Source organism: Erithacus rubecula, assembly GCF_903797595.1.
Source record: "Erithacus rubecula genome assembly, chromosome: 2".
NCBI classification, from domain to species: Eukaryota; Metazoa; Chordata; class Aves; order Passeriformes; family Muscicapidae; genus Erithacus; species Erithacus rubecula.
Genome location: NC_136685.1, coordinates 100,147,579 through 100,175,564, shown reverse-complemented (window position 1 = coordinate 100,175,564; position 27,986 = coordinate 100,147,579). Strand labels below are relative to the sequence as shown.

Genomic DNA, 27,986 nt, shown 5'->3' with positions numbered 1-27,986 from the left:
AGATAGTTGCTTGGGTTAAATTCAGCCCTGTCCATCAAAGAAGTAACTTTATAATGTCCACTACCCTTTTCCAGCTCCAGGAGAAAATGTTCTGCAATATTTGGTAAAAAGAATAATATGCTACCTAGCAGAATACACTCCAATGACTTTTAGGAAAATGGCCTCTCACTTCAGTATCTTACCCAGCTATCATTTTTCACATAAACAGGTAATAAACCATTCTAAGGAGTAGTTACATGCTGTAGAATTGCTCATGACAAAGCATACAAGTCTGCTTGTAAATCTGCAAGTGAAATAATTTATCTGCCATACCATCATCCCTCTCTTGCTGGATTTCCAAGCATACTCTACCTTTTTTTCCATAGTTTCAAAATTTTGAGTGCATCAGTTACTAGTACATGTTTTCCTGTGCTGAAATTTCTTCTGACATTGTGCTATGTGAAAAAATTTGGGTACATAGAGTACCAGAGGGTGATAAAGCACAAGCTTTTGGTTTTACTCAGTGCTAGGATTCCCTGCAGGCACCTGTCCTTGAGGCATCACTTCCCTACAGGAATCTCTGGGTGTTTCAGTTGAATCTGGCATCTTGTTGCCTGAATTTTGGAGAACAAATTTTCTTGGTCTGGATTGATGATCCCATACTTAAAATATATTCCTAATCTTTATCCAGTCCAGGCATTCTGTTTTGGTTGGTTTTCTGTTATTTTCTACTGGCTGCTGTGTTGACTCATCATGTTGAGAAAATCAGTGGTCTTTCAGGTTTTATCTTCCACAATTTGTCTTTTTGTGGAAGTTCCAGTCCTGTGATAATTTTAGGCTGTCCAGATTGTGGGCACGAATGTTTGTCTTCCTGTGAGTCAGTCCCACTGCAGGTAAATAAATCCCCACAGTTGCCCAGATGTGGTCAGAACCCTGACCTTCTGTTTACACAGCTCTCAAAATTTTAAATAGCCTCTCTGATTTTTTTATGATTCAGAAACCAAAGAAATTATAAGCTTCCTGCTTGATATTAAACAAACTTGATGTGTGCTTGTGATAAAGGCATTTCCTTGGTGGCAGCTCCATTTCATTAGGGTTACAGTACTTTTGGGGGCTGAAATAGAGTCAGACAATGCACTGCAATGTAACTCTGCCTGGCAGATTCTTGGCAGTCGATTCCCACCTTTATGAGACTCCATTGTGTGGACATCAATGTCTCCTTCTCAACTGGTCTCAGACAGCAAGTTAGTGGCCATGAATTTGCCTTTCTAATGTTCTTAGGCGTTTTCCCATCCAGCTAGGACTCAAAAACTTGTGCTGGGTTTCATGTGCTAGCCACCAGTTCTGCAGTGTCATCTAAACAACAGTCCCACCTGCTTATATATTGCTAGCTCTTCTTGTTCATTTTCAGTGGTTTTCAATAACTGAGGAGGTCCTCCTGCTCTGAAAGGAGGAAGTGTTCTGGGAGAAGGATGGGTGTGGCAATCCCAAATGGGAGGCCTGAAGCTCAAGGTGGAACAGTCCATGCATTCATGCTCTGAGGTGTTCTGTTGTGGGTTCTGTTTTGACACTGATTACTTGGAAAAAATATTTTATCCAAAATTCTGACGTTTTCCACTAAAGGTAGCCCCCTGAAAGCAGAGGGGGTGATTTTTCAAAACAATACATCTCTTTTGGGATGCCTGAGTTTCACTCAGTGAAAAATTGTGGACCACTGGTCATTTAAAATTTTTCACTGTAGCTTTCAGTTGTGACAGAGGCATTTTGCAGTAAGTGCCATGTATCTCTCTTTTAGAAAAAATATCTGTTGTAAATACAGGCTTTTCTGCTGAAGTATTTGTTAAATTCAGTAACTCACATTAAAAACAAGAGCTTGCCTGTGCATAAGCTGTTCACAGTGAGCAAGAAGAGAAGACTATTAAAATCAGTGGGAAGTCTGCTGCTGACTTGGAAGCATTTGAGACCTTCCACCAGCCTTTGTTAGCAATGAGGTTGGTCAGCTAAAACACCCAGCACTGTTTCTCATCCCTTCCTATGTTTCCTTTCAGTAAAAGGGAAAAATGTAAAACTGTAATGGCCACAGCAGATCAGCCCCATTGTCTGGTCCACTGAACACTCCACTGTGGGACAGATATGGGTTGAACCCAGGCAGGGGCAAGAATCTGTGCAGGGGCCAGTCACAGGCTAACCTGGCCCCAGGGAGCATTTAATTTAATCTCTAAAAATTAAAGGTTAGCTTGTGTCCTAAAGCAGGAGGATCCAGTTCCTACCTCCTGTGGTTTTTTGTTTGTTTATTTGAATATTTATTGCTACAGCTTTGCCTTTCCATATTCAACATTCAACCTGGTTTTAATTCTTGCTGAGCTCTTAGTTTCAACATTGCCTTGTGGCGACGAGTTCTACCAGTAAACGATGAGGCTTTGAGGAAAGATCATTCTTTTTATCAGTTTTAAACACACCACCTTCAATTTCAGTGAATTTCCCCAGGTTCTTATGAGACAAGATGAGACACATCCTAGAACTATTCTTTATTTGCCATTCATGTTCTCCTTCAGGTAAACAAGCCAATCTGTCCACTTGCTTCTAATACAGAAACTTGTAAAAACTCGTCCCTATCATTGGGTAAATGCAACTTTTTTTTTTTTTAAGCAGACAAATAAAGACAGTGGGGTATGTTTTCAAAAGACCTTCCTGTTAAATTTGTGGAATTCACTGGCATTTGAACAGCTCTCAGTAGTCACCAAGCTTCTGTCAACTACAAAATAGCCCAGAAAGAGGAGCAAAGCGAAGTCGGCCAGTTTTTGTTGTTATTTGCCCTGCTCCAGTTCCCATGCACTGGCATTCTCCTGCTGGCCTCTTCACCCAAGTGTGTTGAGTGAAGAAAGCTTCTTCTATTCTATTTTAAAACTGTGTGTAAACATCAGCAAATGGATGAAGAATGGGCTCTGTCTTAAGTAGGTTGTTTTTCGTGTAGTTCTGTTGAGGTAAATGGGGAGACATGGGAAGGTTTCTGTGTTTAACCATGACACCATGGCACACACACTGCACACAGTGCAAATAAAATTTAAAAACAATTACTGCTTAAGACAGCATACAGAGTGATTTCTGTAAACCTGTTATTTCTTGCCAGACTGAATGGGCTGGTTTGGATGCTGATGTAAAGCCTTTATTATTTATCCTCTACAGGTTGTAATTCATTTTTGCACAACAGCTAAATACATTTATGTTTAAGGATTTTTTTTTTAAATTAATCTATTGTCTTATCTTGACAGATTTATGATGGTATAAAGTGTAGAGGAGCTACTGTATTCATCCATTTGCACTGTAAATTAATCTTGTCCCTGCATGTTGTTGCTTTTTTTTCCCCCTTTTAAATGGTATTCTTAGTGTTTTGTAGCACTTTCTTCTCTGTTTTCTTAGCAATGTACAGGTTTACTATGTTAATCCATATTGGGTTTATCTAATGTATAGCTGCCCAAACAGCTTAAAAATAATGGGTCTAATGGTACATAGGTACACTGGTAGCTGGCTGAGTTTGAAAGTAATTTCAGCAAGAAAGGAAAAAAAAATTGCTCTTTCAAATTGATTCACAAGAGACATTTGTCAAGATGCTTCTTATTTAAATAATTTAAGATGTAATTAGCTCACAGTGTAAACAAAAATCCATTTGTAAATCCAGAAGAATATGAAGGAAGATGTGTTTGTAAAAGACTGCCAGGAAGCTGTACAACGTAAAAATAATCTAGGTGCTTATATTGTTCTCAGAAAATGGTAATCTGCTTGTTACTGTGCTTCTTGAGTATTTTAGAAGAAAATTGATTCAAGTTGATTTCAAATAACAATCAGAAGTAAGTGCTATGAGCCACAGGAGAAAGGAAAGAGATTTTGGGTTGTGGTTTGTTTTTTTGGTTTTTTTTCCTGGCTATCATTAAAATTCTCACTATCACTAAAATTTGTTCCAGTAAGGGGCAAAATTACCAAACTTTATTCTGCAGCCTCTATTGAATCCTGGGCAGGAGCTATTACAGCTTGGAGTCGCGACTCAGAAGCCAGTAGGAGTTTCTCGTATCTGAGGGCAGAATTTAATGTCTTGTGCTATTTGAGGCTTGGTGTTGGGCTCATTCCTAATCATTGAGGAGGGTTCTGGTAGATGTCAAGTGAAGAGAAGAATAGAGCACGCATCCTTCACCACTCAAGCCAGACAATGAAATTAGAAAATGGCAGTGGGAGTTGATGTGAGAGAATTCCCTTGGATTCCTAGAGGAAGAATAAACAAGAATGAATTACTTAAAAAAAAAAAAGAAAAAAAATAGTAAAAGAAAAGAGTGGGGGGGAGGCAGAAAGGAAGAAAATAAATGAGAGAAACCCTGCCAGAAGGCTCCTCAGGTTAAAGTCCAACATTAAAAACTGTATTGACTTTTCACATACAGGCGCGTGTACTCACTGTTTCATCTGAGTTTCTGGTGCTGCATTTTTCAAATCTCTTACCCAGCAGTTTGCATGCATATGATGTTTGCGGCACTGCCCGCTCTTATTTGAAGACTGTTTTCAGAAGTCATTATTGAACTATAGGATAAAAAGGTATAAGCATAATTACGTGTTAAAGAGAATAAATATGTTCTGCTAGATAGTTAACCAGATGAGGTTAAACAAGATAAGGTGAATTCTGGTCTTTTTAGAAAACTGGCAGTCTTCATTTTAAGCTACAATGTAAAGTGCTTTATCCTGAGATTAGGTATTGTGGCAGAAGCTAAAACTGCCTTTTTCCCCTAACCGTGCCAGAATACAACCTCCTTTTCTTTCTGCGCTAACAAGACTGCTTTACCACCACAGCCCACTCTAAGTAATTAAATCAATCCTTTGTACTTACCGTATTCTCCTCTAGTGACGGTACTAGATCTGATTATATGCTTCATGCATATTCAAAGTACAGCACTGACAGCTCTTTAATGAGCTCTTACTTAATCAGTACGAACAATGTTCATCTTGTTCTTTTTTTCCTCATACATTAGAGCTAGGAACAGTTGGGGAAAAAATGAAACATCCAGCATTCATTTGAAAAATATATTGTACTTTGAAAAGTGTCTAAGCTGGAGAAGTTGCATTCTGCCCTTTAAAAGTCTGATGGACAAATTGGATTACTAGTATTGGATTAAATAACAAATGGTTAGAGGAGAAATGAGAAAAGCTCGCTGTGATCACAGGCTTTAATATTTTTTGTTACTTATAAAGCTGAAGGGGTCTTTAACCAGTTATTAAAGTCAGGATTAATTTGTAATGGTCCAACTTACTAGCTTTAAAAGGGTTTTGTTGTTGTTGTTTATCAAAAACAATAGTGTAATGCATGTATTATGGAAAAAATTTTAGTTTAAGATCTGTGAGCTATTTATAGATTTTCAGCATCTTGTACTGGCTTAGATAAGGGGTTTGCATGTGTGGGATCGATTTGTTCTCAAGCATGAGTTTTTTGCTTCATTTAAATAATCTGTACAGTTTGTTGGCTTTTTGTTTTTCCCCAAGAACAACACAGATATTTTCCCAATTTAAATTTTCAAGCTTTTGTAGCAAGTCAATTAAAGACTTGTTTTACACGTGGAAAGTGGAAACAACAACCACCCCAGCAGCAGCTTGGGTTTTACAGAGTGAAAAACGTGTTGAAGAAAGGCTTTTTATAATTTTTTTTTTATTTAGAAATAGTTAATGTGAGTTTAGCTTGCAGTATTGCTGCAGTAAGAACATTCCGTTTTTCTTTGTTGAAAGTGTTTCATGTGCATCCTTTCATCAAGTGAAAAAAAAAAGAAGTAATGCTCTAATGCTAGTGTATTTCCCGAAGAGTTATTTAAATTTCTTATATATGGGAGTTCATCTTTATTTTGCTTGCCTGGGAAGATTTTGTTTCAGCTCTGTGCACAAGAATTTAAAAGCTGACGGTCAACAAATAAAATATCAGCATCGACTACTATTAATATTGCACACATGTGTCATTTCACTGATCAAAAAGGCCTTTGCCGGGGTGAAATTGGCCTTTTTCCAAATTGCAAGCTTTTTCTCAGCTTTTTCTTTTTTGCTCTTTCTTCTTTTGTTGCTGCCCGGGGATTTGTGCCTATCGCAGCCGATATCACATGACTGGTGTCAGGGCATCACATGGGTCCAAAGCGAATACAAAAACAGATTTAAAATTCTGTAAAAACAATCAAGACTTTGTTAATTCACTTTTAAACCAGCCCATTCTATGGATATTGCGTGTGCTTTGGTGTCAGCACAGATATATTAAAATAGGCACCTGTGCAGATCTGACACGACAGCTCCAAGCTTTACCCAGATCTTTTCTCATTATATGTTGCAACTAACTGTGTTTAGGAGGAATGCATTAATAGAAAGGAGATTATGTCTTAAGTTTATGTTCTTAACCTGAAATTGCATGGTACAAAAGTTAACAGACTCAGATCCACCATTAGCCAAACACTTTGGAGACATTTATCTCTCCCATTTCTTTTTCAAGGCTCATAAAATTAAATCCAGAAGGGGCCTGTATTTATAATTTTTCAGCCATGCATCCCAGTCCACCCCAAAACTAGCAAATTGATTGAAATGTTACTGTAGCCACGGATGTCTGGTGGTGAGAACTTTGACACATTGCTGGTAAAAAATCTCATGCATTGCAGACTGGTCATTTTGCAAGGATTAAAAAAAGGACAAAAATCCCCTTCTTCTTGACCTCTCCCCTAAATAAATTTCAACTGCTTGGTGCATTTCAACAAAAGGTTGGTAATACTGGTTATTACCAACTTCTAAAAGCAGACCCTGTTAGATGGACCAATACAGCAGCAAGGCCTTTGATCTGTAACTTACCAAAAAAGTGTACTGAACTGCTGAATATTGTTGTAAATGCTGTGGTGTGATATTTTATGCACAAAACCTGAAGTGGAGATATTGTGGGAGAACATTTCTATGTGGCAGAAATCTTCTTTCATTGCTCCATTGCCCCAGGAGATGGGCCCTGCTGCTTTTGCTTGGAAAAGCACTATGGGATCACCCACACTTTGGAATGCTCTGCCCTTCCTGTCTCACTTCAGGCAAATTGTGGCCCTAAAAGCACCCTTCCAGGAAATTTCATTGACCAGGCAATTCCCAGGCAGATAACTGGATATGGGTGAATGTCTCCTATCAGAAAGGAGTGCATACCAAATGTAGCTTTTTCTTACTGTGTGGGTCCACCAGTTCCACCCCAAGCTGACCCACTTCCTTGTTCATCCTCTTTCCCTGCCCTCGTGTGGATGCCCCATGGCCACAGCAGTGGGAATCAGAGTTTGAAGAAGGTTGGCTTCTCTTGCAGGCAGGAGGCTCACAGCCTGGTGAGGGTGTAATTCTCCATGTAGGTCTGGACTTGCACACTGTTGTGGCATTGGGATGTGAACGTGCACGTGGCGAGCATCTGAAACACTCCCATGCAGAAACTGAATGCTTTGGGTTAGGGCAAAACAATATTTTTCTGGTGTCTTTCCAGCTCCAGGTGCTAGAAATAGCTTCTCTGCAATTAGGGGTCCTGTGGTTTAAGTTAATAAGGTAGCATCCCAAGTGTGCAGCACTTTGTATCAGAGATTTCAAACCTCTTTACAAGCACCAAAGAATTAACTTTTTAGCACCTTTGCACAATCAGAGCAGGTGATTTTTTCCCATATTGCACATGAGGTGCTTAAACTGAGACATCTGCCCATACCCTCCCAATGGAGCACTATCAAAGCTGGGGAACAAACTCACTTGACCAAACACATGCTCCTTTGCCTCTGTTCCAAGTTTATTCCTAGTTTAACCCTCTGAAATGTGTGAGTTTCATTATTCAGTGAGGACCATAACGCCTTTACTCTTCACCTCAGCTTGAGGGATGAGAATGGCAGGTTTCCACAGAAGCACAGCCTCCACAAAGAACTTTCTCCAAATCCCTGCAGCCCTGCAATGTGGAAAGCACAGTCAGGAGCCTTCTGGATGCTCATCTGCCTTTTGCTCATGGCGCAGGGACGGTGACACAGTCTTAGAGAGTCTGGTAGAGTTTAGCACTGCCTGCAGGCAGGCTATGAAGAGTCCTGATCCTGATCCTGATCCTGCCTGGGATGGATGGGGGCTGTGGAAAGGGGTGCTAGTCCATGCATATATACATGGGACTCTTGGGTCCCTGGATCCCAAGATGATTTGTATTTGTGCAGATGCTCCCTTTGGTTGCAGGTTGAGGAGAGGAGCAGCTCTTTCCAGCTCATCTGGAAGAGTGGCCATGAACACAGAAGCTGAGCAGGTGCCCACACCTTAGTCAAGAGTTCAGGATTAGCATCTCCTCTGCAGCTACTTTGATCCCTGCCACATCATCCTGACTGTGCTGGGTTTGCATGGGTGGTGTGGATCTTTGCCTACAGGGATTGTTTTTGTGTTTGGTGATGACCAGACATCTTTTACCAGTAGGGTTTTTCACTGGAAGCGTTGCAATTATATAGTTCATTTGGGAGAATTTGAAATACATGGTCCTCTTAAAAGGTATTTATTTAGGTCAGGGCATCAGCATGATTAAGAACACTAAAATGTATCCTAGAGAATGGCTGCTTTCAAAGATTTATTTATAAAGCAGGCAGGATTGCAGTCATATGATATTTTTACCATTTGAGAATATGTTCAGTGATACTGGCAGCTAATACTCCAAAACCTGTAGTGAAAATATGTACCTTGATTTGTGAAATGCCAAATAAGTAATGAAGTTTTTTTGATTGCAGGAAGAAACACAGAAGAAGAAGAAGCTATGATGCAGGAGTGGTTCATGTTGGTTAATAAGAAGAATGCCTTAATAAGACGAATGAACCAGCTTTCTCTTCTGTAAGTACAAATAGACATATGTATTTATGAAAGGATGATTTACTCTTCAGATAGATGCAAAACTTTTTTTACTCTCTTCCCACTAGGCTTCAAAAAAACCCACCTCAAAAGTGAGTAGTGTGGATGTGTTAGACATCGAGTAACTTGTTTTTCTCATATTTCAGACTTGAAAATGAGAAGCATGCAATGACACAAGATTAACCAGAGCTGTGAAAAAATAAATTAAAAGAAATATTAAGCACTGTTACATTTTCAAAAGCCCAACAGTAGAACAAAATTACATTTTAGAAATGCACGGATAGATTTGATTGTGCCTCAGATGAGACAGGTGAAGTCTATTCAGAGAGAGAGCCAAATTTGAGTCACTACCTGCTTTGTAGAAAATCCTCAGTCCCATCTCTGCTGAAGGGATGTCAGTAAGTCAGTCATAGTGCAGTGATAGCACTGATACTGCAAAGTAAGGACAAATTAACCTTTTCTCACTGGCAGTGTTGAGGAAGGGAGAAGGCGCTGCTCGTTTTTAGAGCCATTCTGCCCCGAGTGCTTCTCTTCCAGCTTCTTTCAGTTTGATATTTCTTTCCATAATGCCACCTAGTGTAGATGCCTGAATACTTCCCTGGGAAGAGCCTCTGCTCACCTATCTCCTGCTGGGTCTGAACTTGACAGAGAATTTTACCTGCAAAATATTAAGCTTTCCAATCCCTTGTCTAATTTTTATTGTTGATTAGGGCAGAATGTATATAGAATAATACTTCCAGTGTCACATTATCTTGGTGAATAGGTTGATGCTGGATCATTAGATCTAGGGGAATATTTTATACTTTGGACATTCCACAACAGCCATTCCAGAGGTGAATATGAAATAATTGTATCCTGTAGTGCAGTGGAGTTAAACTGAGAGAATTAAAGCCAAGCTCACATGAAATGAAACTGCCCTGTTACTGAATAGGCCACCTGAGCCAGATTTTAAGTTTGTGTATCATTTGTTTGGAGTAGCTTAAAGTTGAAGAGAAAAGTCAGTTGCAAGTCCTAAAATCAATGTAAGTTAAAGGTGCTTTTAAGTGTTTAATGATTTAGTAATTAACATATTGATGAACATTTGCAACTTGCCTAGGGAAAAAGAACATGACCTAGAAAGGCGCTACGAGCTGCTGAACCGGGAGCTAAGAGCAATGCTGGCTATTGAAGGTAAGAGCAGTGCTGGGGACTGAGGGGGGAAAAGTGCTCACTTTGGCACCTGGAAGTGCCAGACGTGGGGGCTTCTCTGAAGCCCATTAGTAATGCTGATATTTACATCACTTCAAGTGATAACACACGGCAAGCATACTGAGGCTGAAATCCCATTATTAAGTTTTCTTCAGGATTAAAAAAAAAATTAAAAGTGTCCAAGATACAAATCAAGATGTACGGTCTTGTTGCAATAAACTTTGAAAACAAAGTGATGAGGAGGTAGAGAATGTGTCTAGGGCTTACAGTTTTTTGTTGCAGTAGTGCTCTCTTGTCTTTCCTGTGGCATCGTGCTGCTTTTGGTGCCACAGAAAAAGGAAGGGGTGATCCACAGAAGAGGGCCTCTTCCTTTTAATGCTTCAGACCTGTTCTACAACAGTAATTCGCTGAGGGGGGGAAAGTCTCATTGGTTTTGGTGGTAAAACAGTGCGTTTGTCAAGTAAATATTTCATCACGAGCACCAGCAGATTAGTGCGATCCTTTGCGCGGAGTTTCTCCCTTCCCTGTGACTCTGCCTTTAGTCACCTCACCTGAATGGAGGTAACACTCAGGGGAAGATTGACACGGGATAAATGAAACAATTGCACCCTTTCCATAGGGCTTTTCAGTGAATTGTACAATAATCCTTGGGATGATTAATAATAAAAAATAAACATCCAGACAGCTTAAACCATTGCTTGCATTATTTTCTTATTTAAATATCTTAAGTGTTTTCTAATGCTGCACCACTTATACCTCTCAGTCACAAATGCTGCCTTACAGTTCAAAGATGTTTGCTTTAAAGTTAATCCTTTGGGCTCTGTAAAATGGACCTTTTGTCTAATCAATGCAAATTGATTTTGCTATTCTGTATTGACCTCTCAACCCTTTGACTGTCCATGGTAATTTCTTTCTTCACCTGATAAGGTACCTGATCCATAATAAATCAATTCTAATTAGTTTGGAGACTTCACTGGAAGCATAAGTTTGTTGGAAAAAAGCAGCAGGTTTCAGGTAGCTTTTTCATATCTCTCCATCTGTAGTTATATTTTTTGCATAAGACTATCTTCACTATATTCTTAGATAATCCTGAGTCATAAATATATACATTGCTTTCTGCAGAGACAAGCCAGATTAATTTGGAATGGTACTCATGAAATATTTAAAATGTAAAATAATCTAAAACTAGAGAGGAGCTAAGAGATCCTGGATTTAAATCTAAACTTTCGATGTTTAATTGCCTCGTATATGTATACTGCCTTGGAATGTCCTAGCAGCAGCCTTTGAATGTCTAGCAGCTTGTGCCATTTACACGTTGTCTGGAACAAAAATGGTTTTAAAAATTTCTTTTTTTAAGTTCAGAGAGGGATGCTCAGACTCCAGAAAATCATCTTTTTTCCTCTCTCTCTCACTTTTTCTTTTTTTCTTCTTTCTTTTAATATGCTACTGGTGATTTGGTAAACAGAGGTTTAGGAAGCAAAGACAAGTACTGGAGAATTTTGATTATTTGGGGGAATTTTTTTATTTATGCAACAAATTCCTCATTTAGCTCTCAATAAGACTATTGCTCTTCTAGAACTTTTAACAGTTATTTGCTTTTAGCCAAAAACATATTAAAGGAGAAACTCTTCCAGGAAATCACCTGTGAAGACTCAAAATACACATTTGTGACATCTCACCTCTCGATATGTGCATCAGTGTTTTCTGTGTTCAGAAGATGCAAAGATTTAACTTTTTGGGAAGCACTGCTAAACCCACACCATTTCCAGTGTGATTTCTCTGAAGAAGCAGGGGCTGCCTGGACAGCCCAGCACATTTAGCCAATTGCTAATGAGTGCTTGTGCTCCCTGAAAGAGTTGAAGAGACAGATCTCACTTTTACCAGCACCGAGTCATATGGGCAGGAAAAAAAATTACATGTATGTATATACACACACATATATGAATATATATATATGTAACAGGATGGGAGCAGTTTGTTTGTGTAAAAGGAAGGCAGAACACAACAACCCAAACTGGAACTTAAAAAAGAAAGTCTTTGAAAGGTGGTAATTGCTGTTTTGGTAAATTGCTCTAACTCTTCCACGCCTGACTATGCTGTTTAAAAATCTGTCAACCAATTTACTTAGCTGGTTGATGACAGGGAAAAAAAGGGGAGAAAAGAGCTTTGCAGAAGGTGGGAGCCTGCTGATGGCAGATAAAGGCGGTTCTGCCGTGCCTGCTCGGGCAGCGTGCGGGCAGCGCTGGCGGCCGGAGGTGCTGCCCGTTAGGATGCTCAGTGATGTGGAGACGGTGGCTCCTTCCCGGCTCTCGTCTGCCGGCACCGGCAGCTGAATGGCCTCTCGGAGGGTTACGGCTCTGCACGAGGAGCACATGAATGACCCAGGGTGGCAAAAAAAAGGCATGCTCCCCCCCTCCCCCACGGAGCCGTAGAGATAAGAAAGGGAGAGTTAACGCACTGCCTGCTTCCAGCTAAAAGTGTTCCTCTCCGACCGAGAAAGGCCGGAAAGCCTTCACTAACAGGCCAGAGAAAATGCAGGTAAACGGGGTCCGTTTTCACCTCTGCACATGCCCGGGCGTCCAGCCTGGCTGTTCGGAGCCAGCTGCTCCTGTGCCTTTCACAGCCCGGCTTTTACTGCAGCTGCAGCCGAGGGTGCCTCACTTTCAGCTACCTTTCCTCTCACTCCTTTCTTTTATTTTTTTCAGTCGAGTTCTAATGCCTCCTTAGAAAAGATAAGTTCATTTTTGCACACCTTGGGGTGGTGTGTTCATTTTCTGCCCAAGAAATGGATCTTCTTTCGGATTTTGTACATCTTGATTTATTCTTGGCTTATAGTTTGAAGTGGGTGCTCTTCTAAAAGGATTTATGCATAGGTTCACTATTTTTGTAGTTATGGTTTATATGATAAGCTTTTTATATTTAAAATCAATATGTAATCCTGTGGAGGAGCTTATCCTCTAAAACCCCATTTGTAAATCTATTTTAGCTTTGTTACACCGCGCAGCCACAGTATTCCATAGATTGATTAGGTTCAGCAGCAGAATCCTATCAAATGGCCTGCTCTGATGATGATGCAAACTCTTTCAGGATTGCTAGTTGACTGGAACTAAAGATAAGACCTGACTGCAATCCCCCAATGTGCTCTTTACAAAACTAGTGTTAATTTTCATCAAAGTGCCAGGCTTATTTATTATAGTGGCAAGGTTGAAGGTTTTACTACGAGAACTTTCGACCATTTCTATTAAAGCATTTCTATGGGAGCTGGACGTCTGTTTGCTCAAAGTAATTATCAGTTTAAGCAGTGGGGAGAAAAAAAAGACAATATGAAGTCAATGAAGATGAATAATTGAAAACATTTCTACTTCAATGTGAATTTAGCAAACTCTGTCATTTTAAACTGCCCGTCGCGAGTGGTGGCACGGGGGCTTTAGCTTTCAACACTTTTAGCTCATATACAGCCTCAGAGCTTAATCCTATTTTTGTCCAGAGTGTAGCTTTTATAACAGTATTATTCTGAAATCTTCAAATTAATCACAGCCCATATTGTAGCTTCCCAGAGCTGCAGTCAGCCTGGGTAACTCTATGTGACAGGTGTTATAGGTAATCCTGGCTTAAAAGGCACAACAGGTAGGAATCAAACTTGAACACAGTTGCTTTTTTAAACATAGGGATGCTTCCCAAAACTGCTGCCCAGCAGTATTTTGTAGGATAAAACAAAATTGCAAGGTAGTCACCTATAAAATGTTATTTAAATACTTAGAGTCAGTTTCCCTTTTAAACAATTGCTGCTTGACTCTTTATTTATTTTGAGGGGAGGAAAGGGAGACTTCTTTCCTAGAAATGGAAGTAAAATGGCAAGGGAATATTTCTGCCTGCAGATTTTCCCATGGTGTATTTCAAACATTAATAATAAGCAAATGCAGAAAAAAACCAAACAAACAAAAACCAAACCAAATACCTAGTTTTGTTCCATGAAATCCTAATAGGATATTATTTACTTCACAGGGCTATAAGATGAAGCAACAAAACCTGTAGCACTTAGGAAGGGACTTAACAGAGAAAAATAGTGAGGGACTGAGCAAAACGTACACTGAAATATTCTGATTTGTTTGCTCTTTTGAAAACTAAAGTTGCTGCTGCAACTGGAGAACAGGGGATGAACAAATAAACAAACAAAAAAAAAGAGCTTTAAAAAAAAAAAATTTAAAACCATCGAAATTGAAAAAAAAAATTATATTAAGTCCAGGTAGAGATGATGGATTTCAAATCCCTTCTCATCCAGAGCTTTGTGTGCCCAGATGTGTGGGGGAGCCTGAGTCCCGTCACAATTCCCAGCTGAAGCCGAGGGAAAGTTCACCTGAAAGTTGGGGATCACGCCTGGGGGGACGCAAACACCCCTGAAATCCTCTGCCATGTCCCTCTCTCTCCTTTTCTGTCTGGCTTGCTGCCGTGGCCCTTTTCAGGCGGTGTCGTCATGCTGAGATCTCATTGCGTGTCAGGGGCTTTACTTGTGGGGCAAAACGCTCCGGTCTGGGGAAGCTCTGACTCGCAGAGTGGCAGAGCAGAGCAGTGTGGCTTAAACGGGTTGAAGTGAAGGAGCTTTGCCCAAAAGGAGCAGAAGGAGAAGCAGTAGTGAAAATTGAGAGACTGGTCCAAGAAGCAGCATTTAAAAGGCTGCTAGTCAAATTAAAGCAGCTTTGTGGCTGGAAAAAATGGCTTGGGTTACCAGTAATTTTGGCTGCTAACTCCACTTCTAATCCCTGTACACCTGAAAATTTATTTCCTTAGCAACGGTGGAAGGGAAAGGACGCATTAAAAAAAAATTAAATAGGGAAAGAAAAAGAAGGAGAACCAGGAAAATGAGGAGGGAAATGAGAAAAATAAAAAGTGCCGGAAGTTTGGGCAGTGTCCTGCCAGGCCGGCGCTCCGGGCAGGGCTCTGGTGCCGCCGCTCCGGCTCCGCCGCTGCTGCTCGCACTGCCTGCACACGCGTGTGCCGTGGGTTTTCCTGCCTGCTGCTTTTCCTGCGGCTCGCTCGTGGGCCCGTGTGCCCAGGCAGACGGCGAGGAGGGCGCGATAAAAGCGGTTACACATTCCTGCCTTTGTCTCTCTTCCAACCTTCATTGCATGATGATGCATCTAATTTTTAATTTGTAAATACAAGGCTGAATTCCCTCTAGCACCACTTGCTTTCATAAAGCTTCTGAGCAGTTTGCTGTCTTGAATAAATTTGGCTTTGGAGGGGGGTCAGGGGGATTTGAACCACCGCATTCTTGCGGGGTTTGTGAAGATTCACATGGTAACCGGGGGGGAGCATTGTTCGGCTTATCTGAATAAGCACCAGCCATGTGAGTTTTAACATGATCGCCCAGGGCAATGGAGAGCGCGGGTGGGTGGGGGTGAAAGCCAAAAGGACTGCACTCTCTCTCCCCTTCGCCTTCGGGAAGCGCGGCCGGGGAGGAGGAGGACACCACCGGGCCGGTGGCGATGGCTTCTCCCGGTGGTTGTGTTTTTTTTTTTTTTTTTGGAAGCTGGTGTCCTCTTTCCCTCCCGCTCCTCAATTGTCCTGCTATCTCCCTCATAATCTACTGCTCCTGCTTTTCATTGTTTACCTTCTTAATGAGGGAGGCGGGGAAGGCTGGGGCTTGACTGACAGCGACAAGCCCTCTCGGTCTGGCTGCAGAGCCGAGGGCTGCGGGCGGCCCCGGGGGGCTGCGCCGGGCCGGGCCGGGCTCCGGCCGCAGGAATCCCTCTGGGAACGGCCAGGCTGCCCGGCCGCCGCTGGCTGCCAGCGCCGGGGCTGGAGGGGCCCCGCGAGATTCTCTAGCAAGTGTATTTTTACTTCAAAGTAGGAAATGCTAATTAAGCGATACCTGCCTTTAAAGTTACTGCGAAGCATATGGTGCGCTGTGTGAGATTCCTCCAGCCGCTGAGAGCGGGCGAGGAGCGCGCAGAGAGGAGCCGGGCTGCGGGCAGCGGGTATTCCTCCGGGAGGGCAAACCCGGCAGTGGCCGTGCCCGCCAGCAGACACAGGCGTGGGGAAAAACAAAACACATTTTACACTGAAAAGAAGGGGAAAGGAAAGGAAAGGAAAGGAAAAGAAAGGAAAGGGAAGGGAAGGAAAGGAAAGGAAAGGAAAGGAAAGGAAAGGAAAGGAAAGGAAAGGAAAGGAAAGGAAAGGAAAGGAAAGGAAAGGAAAGGAAAAAGGAAAGGAACCCCCACCCAAACAACCCCAAAATCTCTGCTGAGCTCTCCCAAGCCAAGGTGGGCTGCCGAGCTGCGCTTCTCCCCGCGGTGGCCTCGCTGGGGAGAGAGGCCGGGCCCGGCCCGGGCTGTACCAGGCTACACTAGGCGTACTGAGCTGGGTCGGGCCGAGCTGTGCCAGGCTTCACTGGGCCGTACCGGGCCGCAGCGGCGCGGTCCCGGCCGGGCTGGCTGTGCCGGCCCCGCGCTGACCGCTGCTCTTGTTGTGCTTCTCCCGCAGACTGGCAGAAGACCGAGGCGCAGAAGAGGCGTGAGCAGCTCTTGCTGGACGAACTCGTTATTCTCGTCAATAAACGGGACGCGCTGGTCAGGGACCTGGACGCCCAGGAGAAGCAGTGAGTCGGGCAGAGGGGTGGGGGGGTCCCCGCCGAGCCGCCACGGTCCCCGCGGAAAGTTTGGTCCAAGTCCGCGGGCGCCGTGGCTGTGGGGAAACTCTCGCATCCCGCCAGCCCCTGACCGCGCCTCCCGCCGCCTCTTTCCGCAGGGCCGAGGAAGAGGACGAGCATTTGGAGAGGACCCTCGAGCAAAACAAAGGCAAGATGGCCAAGAAGGAAGAGAAATGCATTCTCCAGTGAGCGGCCTTCCCGCGGCGGCAGTGAAATCACAGCGCGGCTTTCTTACGTTCTTAAAATGCCGACATGAGACTGGGAAAAAAAAGAAAAAGATGTTTTGAAAAAAAAAAATTAAACTTTTTTTCCATTTTCTTAGGCCAGATCTAGGCTGCGCCGGGCCCCCACTCCGTTGTTTTTTTGTTTTCCATTCAAGCGAACTCGCGTTGTCCCATGATTTCCGTGTGGGCTCAGCTCTCCTGCCGAAAGCGTTGGAAATGGAATCGCCGAGACCCCTGGCGTGCGGGCGATGCCGGAGATGGGCGGAAGGAGGAGAAGAAATAGTCTGTCCTGGTTTCTGTAGCTGGAGGAGGGCTGAGTTTTGAAATAAAAATGTTTTTGTCGTAATAGGATTAGAGAGGGGGATATAGGAAAAAAAAATCATTGGGAATGGTTTCATCTAGTCCTGCCATATGTAATACTTAATAAGCTACCTACATTTTATAGTTAGGTCAGATCCACCCCAGTTATTATTAAAAATGTGCTGTATTTACCAGTGGTTTATTACATCAGTTTTACATTTCCCCGGGAATAGAGCCGAGCTGCTCTGGTTTACTCGGGGGACTTCTCCCCCAGAGCTGGCACAAAACCCTGGGAGCGGCTGCGAGCGGAGCGGGGCAGCCCGGGGCAGAGACCGGCCCGGCCTGGGACAGCGCGACACTTCCCACCCGCGTCCCGCGCCAACCGGACCGGACCGGACCGCGCCGCCCGCTCCGCGTTATTTATTGAGCCCGGCCGCGTTCCCCACCGCCCCCCGCCCCGTCCGTGTGCCCCCAAGCGTGTCCCGCGCTCGCATCGTCCCTTCGTGGAGCTCGTCTCGTTTATTTATTACAACACCGAGTCATATATAAAATTTTCAATAAAACCCGAATCTTTCTTACCGTAACTGCCGCTTTCCTCTTTACCTGGGAAACTCCCTCCATCCCTCCCGCCCTCAGTCGGCCGGGGAGGGGGCTGGGGGGGCGGGAAGGGACCGATCCCGGCGGAGGGTAGGGGGGGACAGCGGGCCCGGGCCGCCCCGGCCGCAGCCGCTTCGCCAACGCAACGAAACCTACCGGACGGAAAAGTTTTTCGTTCTATTTTAATAAAATGCAACTCGGGGACGGGGAGGGAAAACTTTTTCCCGCGGTGCCGATGCCGCCCGCCAGCGGCGTGGGGGATGCGCGGCCAAAGCGGAGCTGGGGAAGGAGCCCGAGCCCTGCGAAGGATCGCGACAGCGCCGGCGTCTCCAGGTGCGACCGCGGCCCGGGCCCGCTCCGCCAAAAAGAACCTCCCGTGGAGGAGAGAAGCGTCCGGTTTCGTGCGAGCGGCCGCCGCTGCCGCGGGATGTGCCGCCCTGGGAAACAGGGGCCCGCAGGTGGATTTGGCCGCATGCAAAGTTCGGGAAGATGTGCGGAACACCCCAGCGCCGGAGGGGCTGGGGCAGCGGGCTCCGCCGCGCTCTTCTGCCCTCCCGTAAAAATACAGGGGCTGGGAACGGCAGAAAACACGGTCCGGGGCTCCGTGGCTGCGGAGAGCGGCGGAGGATCGGGAGGGGAGAGGGCAAAACCCGCGGCGCTGCCTGCCCGGCCGGGCAGCGGGAGCTGCTCAGCCCCGAAGCGTGAGGCTGCCCCTGGGGCGAGGGGCGCCGCGGGCGGGCATCCTCTCCTCCTGAGGAGCGCAGCTTTTAAAGCGAAAAAAGTAACTCCATCGATGGGCAGAGGTAAAAAAATAAGTGTCTGTGTCCCCCATCTTTCTCCCCCAGCACGGCACACTGTGCGTAGAGGCCCCCGCCCCGCAGCTGGACCGAGCTGCCCCTGCCCTTGGCCGGGGTCGCGCAGCCCGGCCCCCGCCCGCCCGCAGCTCCCGCCCTGCCGCCACCTTACCTGGGCGCAGCGGGGAGGGGAGGCTCCGTCCGGCGGAGGGAACGGGGCAGCGGAGCCGCCGGGACCGTCACCTCGGGGGGGCGGCGAGCCCCGCGCCCGCCCTGCCCGCAGCCCCCGGCCGAGCCTGCGGGGAGGCGTCCGCAATTGGGGATTGGGTAACCGCGGGAGTTGCGGGGGGCTTGGGGGGGGGGGGGGGCATGGATACCCCCTGGTGTGTGAGGGGAGAACCAGGGGGGGGCTGCCCGACAGGACCGAGGCTGCCCCAGCGGGGCCAAGTGATGGGAAGGCGGCGGGGGCGAGGGGAGCGCAGCCTGAGCCAGGAACTGCCCCGGCTGGACCGGGGCAAAACGGGTAAGAGGGGCTGGAAGGGGGGAGAACTGCCCCCGCAAACTCTTCCTCCTCCCTCCTCCTGCCTTTACTTTTTTTGTGAATGGGCCGCGGCGCCTTTGTTACGGGGAGAAGTGCCCGTGTCGCTGACTTTTACGGGGGAGCGGAGGAGCTTGCTAACCTCCTTCGCTCTACTCATCGGCTCCCTCCCGCCCGGCTTAGACGGTTCCCTCTTCATGCAGGAAAAAGATTTGAAAAGAAGAGAAAAAAAAACTCCAACAACAACAAAATGGGGGGGAAAGTCTTCCCCCCGGGAGACCGCGCTCCGATCGGGGCCGGCGGGCAGCGCCTTTGAACATTAGCTCGCTTACAGCTCCACTGCAATTAGAGGGAGTTGATTTGGGGAGACCAACAAAAGCCGCCCACCGGAGCCTCTTTAGAGGTCCGGGGCCGCTCCCCCGCCGCCGCGCCCCGACCCCGCTGCTTCGAGTGAGGAGCGGGGCCCCGCGGAGCGGAGGGCCCGCTGTCCCATCGCCCTGTCCCCGCAGTTCCCGTCCGCTCGCCCCCCGCGAGGCGCAGCAGCCCCTAAATTCGGGACATGCGGGGAAAGGTACGGTCGCTGTAGTTTCACTGGGATTTTAAAGCACAAAGTTTGGGAGAGCCTGCGGGCATCGGGATGGGGGGGGCCGCGACACCGCCTCCCCTCCCCAGGAGCGCCCTCCGCGCCGGCGAAGGCAGAGGCCGAAACTTTTTCTGCGGTCTCCCTGGGGCCGGCAGGGATGCGGAGGGCGGCGCGGAGCGGCGTGGAGGGCACCCCGAGGGAGGGCGCAGAGCTGCGCGGGCGCGGAGCGGCCCTCCCTCTTCCGCACTTCTCCAGCAATTCCCAGCTCCCGCCCTCTCCGCGAGCTGCGCGGGGCTCTGCGCGCCAGCCCCCGCTCCCCTCGCTCGGCCGGCGGCTCTCCGCGGTGCGCGGGGGAGCGCGGAGCGGCGCGGGGCGGTGCGGAGGAGCCGTCGCCCCGCGCTGCCATTGCCCGGGCGGCTGTCAGTCAGGCGGGGAGCGGCCGGGGATTGGCGCCGGGCTGGTTACGCAGTTGCTTTGCGCGCACATACAAGGGTAGGGCCGGGGGTAGGTGATCAATCCTCATCAGGGCCGCGGCTCCATCGCCCCGACAGCGCGGGCCGCCGGCAAGGTAACGCGGGACACCCCGACAAGTCGGGGGTGCGCGGCTCGGCTCCGGGCAGCGCCCCCCCGGCCCCCTCCCCAGCCCGCCTCTCACCTGCCTGCCCCCCTCGCTCCCTCCCTCCCCCCGCCGCGCCCCCTCCGCGCCCCCCGCCCGCTCCGCCCCGCTCTGCCCCGCGCAGCCCCCGCCGGCGGGCGCTCAGTCGCTGTCGCTCCGCAGGTGGCCGCGCAGGTGAGGCGGGCGGGGGCGGCGGGCACCGCGCTCATCGACGGGGCGGGCGGCGGCACCGGGACGAAGCGTAGCGGGCCCGCGGTGCCGTGGGCAGGGGTGGTGAGCACGGCCGGGCCGAGGCTCTCTCGGGATTTTCCTCTATCCTCTTTTCCACTTTTCTTTCCTCCCTCTTCCCCGCTCTCTCCTCCCGGGACGGGCCCGCTCCGCCGCGTCCCCGACAAAGTTATGCAACGCCGGGTCCCGGCGATGCCGCCCGCCCTGCGCCCGGCCCGGCCTGCGGGGGCCCCGCGAACCCGCCCGGATCCCCCGCCCCGCCCGGGTGCCCCGTTCCCCGGCCGGGGGGAGCTGTGCCAGCCTCGGCAGCGGGGGCTTCGACGGGGCCGCCTGGGGTCTCTCCGCTCCTTCCTCCCCCCCGCGTTTATCTGCTGCTTTTGGCCCCCGAGACGGGCGCTGCCGGGTCCCCGGTGCCGGGTCCCCCCGCCGGCCCTGCCCGAGCCCCGCCGCTGTCCCGTCCCGGCCGCCGCGCTGCCGCCCGCTCGGCTGCCGTAGCGCTCTTTTTCCCTTTTCCCCTTTATAACTCTTATCCATTTCTAATTAAAACGTCCCCGTCTGTTCGCTTTTAAATTAATTATACTTCCCTCCTCTGATACCTCCTTTTGATTCCTAATCCAATTATCTTTTTAAATAATTGCTTTATCTCTCCCGATCGCCGGGCACTGTTGCCTCTCGGCACTTACGCGCGACTCGCCTTCGTTTAAAATAAAATAATAATAAAATTAGCAATCGGGTGCCGCCAGCGCGGAGCCCCCGCGCCGGGTGGGCGCAGCCCGGCGGGAGCCCCGGCAGCGCTCGGGTGGCCGAACCTCACCCGCTTCTCTCCACTCTCTCCCCAGGCGCTCCGGCCTCGCCTCTGCGCCGGGAAGAAATCCGCCTGTTTCTCGATCCTCGTAGTTATTTTGATTTTTTTTTTCCTTCGTTTCAATTTTTTTCTCACTTCACCTGCGATCTCTCGAGGACCTCGTGGCGGTGACGGCGGGACGGAACGGAAAAAACTCCTTTCACACCGACTTCGTGCTCTTTTTTTAAATTGTCGTTGGCTTTAAAATTTTTTGCCTCTTGTTTGGGGATTTTTTTCGGGGACTCTTTTTGTCAGGTTTTTGGTTTTTTTTTTCCTTCTTTCATTTCCCCCTCCCCACCCCATACATTCGATTTGATTTCGATTTTTTTTTTCCTGCGGGACTTTGGAGGAAAACTGCCCGGCTTCTAGCATGATGTCTTACCTCAAACAGCCCCCTTACGGCATGAACGGGCTGGGGCTGACGGGCCCCGCCATGGACCTGCTGCATCCCTCCGTGGGGTACCCGGGTGAGTGCCCCCATCCTCCAGGAAGTGGAGGGGGAAAACTTCCATCCGTGCGGGTTTGGAGGAGCTGGTGGGGCGTGCGGTTTAGGGTGGGTTGTGGGCTGCTTGTTCCCCTGCACCTATGCCGGGGGACATTGGGGTCTAGCTGAATTTCCCCCCTGTTCTCGGCATGTCTTCGTTTTTCAGGGATTTTTAAGGATTAAGAACTTTCAAATTGGAAAAAAAAAAAAAAAAAAAAAAAAAAAAGTAATTAATTTCGACACAACGAAATCTCCCCGTAGCTCCTGTTGGAGCCAGGCCTGACCCTCCCCCAGCCCTGTGCCCCTCGCCCTGCCCGCAGCGGGACGGGGTCCGGCAGCCGCGGGGGTGCAGGGACGCTGCCGCTCCCGGAGTGCCCGTCAGGCCCCTGTCCCGGGGACACCGGGGGTGCGGGAGGTGCTGGGGGCCCGGCGTGACCGGCCCGTGGTCCTCATCCCGCAGCCACCCCGCGGAAGCAGCGGCGGGAGCGCACCACTTTCACCCGCTCGCAGCTGGACGTGCTGGAGGCGCTCTTTGCCAAGACCCGCTACCCCGACATCTTCATGCGGGAGGAGGTCGCCCTGAAGATCAACCTGCCCGAGTCCCGAGTTCAGGTACCGGACCTGCGTGCGGGAATCCCGCTGTGGGATGGGGGATGCAGGAGCACCCCGGTTCAGCTGACGCTACTCAAGCTGGCTGCTCCATGCACACTCATGCCTGTTTCCTTGGGACAGGGATGCGTGTGGGCTCCCATCTGCTTGTCCGTCCCACTGTGGGGGCATTCAGCCAAAGAGGGAGCATTTCTCTTTATTTTTTATTCTCTTGTATTAATTTTATTTTTACTTATATTTTTCTGCCACTCTCCACCTGCTCCAGGGTACAGCAGCCCTACCACCTGGGCGCTTATAGGTATTCCCTTTGGGAACTGGTCAATGGATACTCAGGGGGATGGGATATGCAGGCAGCACCCAAGCAGGATCTGTCCACCAAATCCGTATTTTGTTACTGTGCCAGGGATATGCACGAGCTGGGACACCACAGGCTTTCACCCCGGCATCCTTGCTTTCGGCAGGCTGTGGGGTGGCCGTGTTGCCAGGCTGGACGAGGTTGTATTTGCGGGTGTGAGGGGTGCACAGTGTTAGTGGGGACTGGAGAACTGGTGCTAGGGTGAGGGTGGTTGGGCTCTGAAGAGCTTCTGGGGCTGTCTGGGCTCACCCCACCACCCTCCTTGCTCCCCTGCACCCCGTTTTCTCCCCGCAGGTCTGGTTCAAGAACCGCCGCGCCAAGTGCCGGCAGCAGCAGCAGAGTGGCGGCGGGGCCAAGAGCCGCCCGGCCAAGAAGAAATCGTCGCCCGCTCGGGAGAGCTCGGGCTCGGAGAGCAGCGGGCAGTTCACGCCGCCGGCAGCGGCCTCCAGCTCCGCCTCGTCGTCCTCCTCCAGCTCGGCTTCCTCAGCCCCGGTGGGCGCCCCGGCCTCTCTCAGCACCCCGGCATCGTCCATCTGGAGCCCGGCTTCCATCTCTCCCGGCGCGGCGCCCGCGGGGGTGACGGTGCCCGAGCCGCTGCCGCCGGCCGCCTCCTGCATGCAGCGGGCGGGCCCCGCCGCCTCGGCCGCCTCCGCCTCCTACCCCGTGTCCTACAGCCAGGGCGGCGGCTACGGCCAGGGCTACCCCGCGCCGCCCTCCTCGTCCTACTTCGGGGGCGTGGATTGCAGCTCCTACCTGGCGCCCATGCACTCGCACCACCATCCGCACCAGCTCAGCCCCATGGGCCCCTCCTCGGTGCCGGGCCACCACCACCACCACCCGCTGAGCCAGAGCTCGGGCCACCACCACCATCACCACCACCACCACCACCACCAAGGCTACGGCGGCACCGGGCTGCCCTTTAACTCCTCCGACTGCCTGGACTACAAGGAGCCCGCCGCTGCCGCTGCTGCCTCCTGGAAGCTCAACTTCAACTCCCCCGACTGCCTTGACTACAAGGACCAGGCGTCCTGGCGCTTCCAGGTCTTGTGAGGGGCCGGTCACCATCCCCCCGAGCTGCCACTGACCTCCCACCCGGGGACTCCCCACTGCCTCCTGGGCAGGACTCTGGCTCTTCCTCCTCCTCCCTCTTCGTTAGCAGTGGCGATGCCCTGGGGAGGTCCTGCCGCCCCCATCTCTGCTGACTGATATTTATTTGCTTCCTGCACCACTCCACCAGGTTTATTATAATTATTATTTTTTTAAACGCACCAGAAGAGGAGTTTAAAAAAAAAAAAAAAAGAAAGAAAAAGAAAATTTAAAAGCCTAGCGTGTCCCCTGCTGCCCTCGGGCAGAGGCGCAGGCTGGCTCCTGCCCTGCCAGTGCCCCCAGCTTTGTGCGGGACTCGCCCCCGCGGGTGTGGAAGCCCCGGCTCGCCAGTCCTGTACAGCCTCTTGCCGCGGGGAGCGGCGGGAATGATGTAAATACTCGGTCCGTTCCAGTGACCACGATTATTTTTAGTTGATGCTGTTGGGTTGGCATTTATCTAGAGTCTAACATGGAACAGAAAGTTAAAAAAAAAACCAAACAAAAAACAAAAAAAAACTTTTTAAATTTCAAATTTCAGTTTTCTTCCCTAAAAAAAATGAATTTTTCCCTGTCTCATGTCCTCCGTCCATCCTCGAGGGCTGCTCTGAACAAGCTTGGCTGTGCCGTCCTGGGGCTGAGTGTGAGGGGGGAGGCAGCAGCCATGGGAGGTGACCATAAGGGAGGCAAAGGGGGAGGGAAAGGCTGCCCAGCTGATCCGCAACCTGCAGACCAAAAAACCCAAAACTTTTGGAAAAAAAAAAAAAATAAATGGAAAGAAAGATAGGAGGAAAAAAAAAGGTGAACAAAAAAAAAAAGTTTTGGTTTCTTTTTGGGGGGAGGGTTGCAGGGATAAGCAGCTCTGGTTTGGGGCTGGGGTGGGGGGGCGCACGGCTTCTCGGAGTGTGTTTTTTGGTTTGGTTTTCGTTTTGATTGTTTCGAGCCCCTTGTGTCTGTCGGTGCGTTGTGGCGGGTCGGGGCTGCTGCCCCGCGTTCCTGCTTCCCCCGCCTGGGCTGGCGCTTCCCGGCAGCTTTGCGGGGACAGGGACAGTGTACGTGTGACTTTTGATGCCGTAACCCCTTCCACTGTAAGGCAACCCCCCTCCTTTCTTCCCACCCACCCCAATAAAATCTAAACTAATTAATGTAGTGGTCTCGTGTCCTCCTTCCTCCCTCCAGCCTCTTCCTTATAAAACTTCCTTGAGGGGAGTGAGGAGCAGGGAAATATTTCTTGGGGGCTCCCAGCAGGATGGGGATGTGTGTGATGAGTTTGCGAGTGCTCTGGAGCGGGGGGACTGGGGACCCACTCTTACTGTAATTAACGCTTAATTGGTTACGGATTTATTGGCGCTCCGTGGTGCCGATGGGACTCACGGGACGGGCAAGCGCTGCCCAAAACTGCGATTTCCTTTCCAGGATCGGTGGCGCAGCCCCCAAACCAGGGGCCCACACGCTGGGCACCGGCGACGGGATGCGGGGGCCGCTCGCACATCCAGCCGGGGTGCTGGGATCGCTCGCACATCCAGCCGGACCCTCTGTCCCTCTGTGCGGGTTCGGCACCGGCGCTTCCAGCCCCGACTCCCGGCCGCACCATCCTCAGCCTTTGCCGGCTGCGGTCCAGCCAAGAAAGACAGCGAGAAGAATTTTTTCTCGTGACAAACTCTCCCCCCCTGTCCCCGACTTCCCCTGCAGTTGTTGGAAGCTGCCTGTTGATGCTGGGGCTGTTCCCAATTGCACAGGAGCGGGGATGCGTGCACCCGCGGGCTCCCCTGCTTGGGCCATTGATGCGCTGCTCGGGGAGCATCCCCAAATTCCCATCCCTGTGGTCCTGCAGTAGTTCCCATTGCATCTGGGAGCTCCGGCGCTGTGCCGTGTGTCCCCATCCCTGGTGTCCCCAGGCAGAGGTGCCAATGCTCCCCGCGGCTGCTTTGGGGAGGGTTTCACATCCCCTATCCCAAACCACCTGTCCCCGCTTTCCCGCTCCAGCATCCTGCTGGAGAGCGAACGGGGCTGGCACTGCGGTGCTGCGGCTGCGGAAAGCAGCGGGATCGGAGCCCGGATCCACCCGCGCCAGCCCCGTGCAGCCTCCCAGGGTCCCGGCCGTGGCACAGCCCCGGGGCGGGGGCACCTCCGCACCCATCGGTGCAACAGGGAGCTGTGGGAGGGGACGAGCGACTGACTCAACGTCAGGGGTTTTTTCTTTCTCTGGTTCTTTTCCTTGTTGTCTCCTTCTGTGCATACATATAGATAAAATATATGTAAGTATTTTAAAATAAATGTATCTATATCTCTGCTATAAAATAATTATTCTCTTCTGCAATCATCAAAGTGTGGCTGTACAGGCAGTTTGAATGAGGGCCACATGTGCTAGGTCAAGGTGCCTCAGTCTAGGCATCCCCAAGCTCTTCGTCTAAAGGGGAAAAAGTTACCACAGCCTTCCCAGAGCTGGGAAAAAAAAAAAAATCAAAAAAAATCTATGCTGGGCACAAAATGAACCGGGGTGGCCCTCCCAGATTTAGTGAGCACATGTGAGATAAGATACAGTGGGTGTATAACCCACAATCCTCCAGACATACACTTTTTGTCTTCTTTAAACAAAAATGATGCACAGCACATCATCCTTATAAAGTGTGTTTCATTGTAACTCAGTAAATCAATGATGCTGACAGACACAGCCAAGAGGGAAGCCTGAATTATATTTTGGGGATGTGGTCCCTAAACCTCTTCATCCCTGGCTGGGCCAGGGCTCTGCTTTGGGGTGTTGGACTCCAAGGGATGCTCGTGTTCTCTCACTCCCCCCCTCCTCCTTCCCCCCCGACTGAATGATTTAGGCACCACGAACACCAGGTGCCACTGATCAGTGTTTTATCTGCAGTTCGGGCATTTTCCTGTCCCATTTACACAGACCTGGAGCATGGTGTTGAAGCTGAGCACCGGTGGTTTTGGCGGTACAGAGGAGACCTGGTCCAGATCACACCAAATCATGGCTGCGCCCTCAATGCTTGGCTCCATTTGTTTCAATTTTTTTTTGAAATGCCGGCAGGGTGGGCAAGACTTGACTTCTGCCTGTTGGTGGGCGAGCACGGGCTGGGAAGGGTTATGTCTGGATTTGGGGGTCCCAGCATTCTCCCTGTTTTGCAAACTTCTCCCACTGTGGGCTACCTGAAGGCTGGCACAGGCACTGCCACCCCGAGCATGAGTCACGGCAGGTGAGGTGGCACGGCGCCTGGTGCCCGGCTCCAGGGGCAGGCGCCAGCAGGATTGCCAAGCTTTTTAGGGCAACCCGGTTCTGAGAGAGCTGCCTACTTGGCTCGTGCCTCACCTCTCCAGCAAGAAGGCAGCTGGGTGCATGGCTACCTTTTTTTTTTTTTTTTTTTTTAATTAAAATCGCACTCGCTGCTGGAGCACGGGGCTGCCGGGGGCCCGGAGCTGCGGCCGCAGCGCCGAGGGCTGGCTCAGCCCCGCAGCAGCCCCGCTCCTGCCCGAGAGCCGGCAGCTGCCTCTGCCTGCTCCAAAGGCACCCGGGGCTCTCCTGCCGGGAAATGAAGGGCCGGGATTTGGGGTGAGCAGGAGGGACAGAGGGGAGAACATTCCCCAGCTGGGGCTGTCCTTAAGCTGGTGCTTCATGGACCTGGAATAATCCACGAGCTGTTTGCTGCTACCAGAGCACTTGCTCTGAGTCGTGTCCCTTCTTTGCTGCTGAACCCCTGCGTGTGGCAGGAAGCTGGGACAGGTGGGGTGGGATGGGAACACCCTTAGTGGGCCATGCAGAGGTAGGCAGAGGCTGCTGCTTGCCTGGGGTGACCAACTTCTCTTTTGGGTGTAGATGTGCTTTGGGAACTCAAACCATTATGGCCAAGCATGACTTAAATAAGGAATTATAACTGAAAATTCTGTTTTAAGTTTCAGAAGTCGTGCCCAGTAACATGACTTATTACAGTTATTTTGTAGGCAGCCTTCCTGGCAGGGAGCAGAGAAAACAGGTGATTACAGCTGAATAAGGAACTACTGGTTTGTGGTTTTCCCTCCACTGACCTC

General features: G+C 49.6%; 2 protein-coding genes across 14 annotated transcripts in view; both read left to right on the top strand.

The window, feature by feature from the left end:
• EHBP1 (EH domain binding protein 1) overlaps positions 1-16,970 on the top strand; it is a 205,229-nt gene extending 188,259 nt beyond the window's left edge. For all 12 annotated transcript variants that reach the window (XM_079324068.1, XM_079324067.1, XM_079324077.1 and 9 more), the window contains 4 exons: positions 8,739-8,838; positions 9,953-10,026; positions 16,528-16,642; positions 16,792-16,970. In XM_079324068.1, coding sequence (XP_079180194.1) covers positions 8,739-8,838; positions 9,953-10,026; positions 16,528-16,642; positions 16,792-16,882 — 380 coding nt within the window. In that variant the 3' untranslated portion in view covers positions 16,883-16,970. The remainder of the gene's footprint in view (positions 1-8,738; positions 8,839-9,952; positions 10,027-16,527; positions 16,643-16,791) is intronic.
• Positions 16,971-20,065: 3,095 nt separating this feature from the next.
• On the top strand, positions 20,066-24,864 carry OTX1 (orthodenticle homeobox 1). 2 transcript variants are annotated; one of them, XM_079298185.1, is made up of 4 exons: positions 20,066-20,297; positions 21,413-21,884; positions 22,362-22,513; positions 23,160-24,864. In XM_079298185.1, exons 2-4 carry the CDS (start codon positions 21,788-21,790, stop codon positions 23,913-23,915), a joined length of 1,005 nt encoding a protein of 334 aa, XP_079154311.1. In that variant the 5' UTR covers positions 20,066-20,297; positions 21,413-21,787; the 3' UTR covers positions 23,916-24,864. The 2 variants fall into 2 exon arrangements, with proteins under 2 accessions (XP_079154311.1, XP_079154312.1); XM_079298186.1 differs by having other exon boundaries at positions 21,767-21,884; positions 23,160-24,716.
• Positions 24,865-27,986: the final 3,122 nt, after the last annotated feature.

What these genes read in the sequence shown, in the direction of transcription:
- OTX1 (XM_079298185.1), top strand. Translation starts at nt 21,788, where the DNA reads ATGATGTCTTACCTCAAACAGCCCCCTTACGGCATGAACGGGCTGGGG. An exon ending in TCCCTCCGTGGGGTACCCGG is followed by an intron (nt 21,885 to 22,361) that starts GTGAGTGCCCCC and finishes CTCATCCCGCAG; the next exon opens with CCACCCCGCGGAAGCAGCGG. An exon ending in TGCCCGAGTCCCGAGTTCAG is followed by an intron (nt 22,514 to 23,159) that starts GTACCGGACCTG and finishes TTCTCCCCGCAG; the next exon opens with GTCTGGTTCAAGAACCGCCG.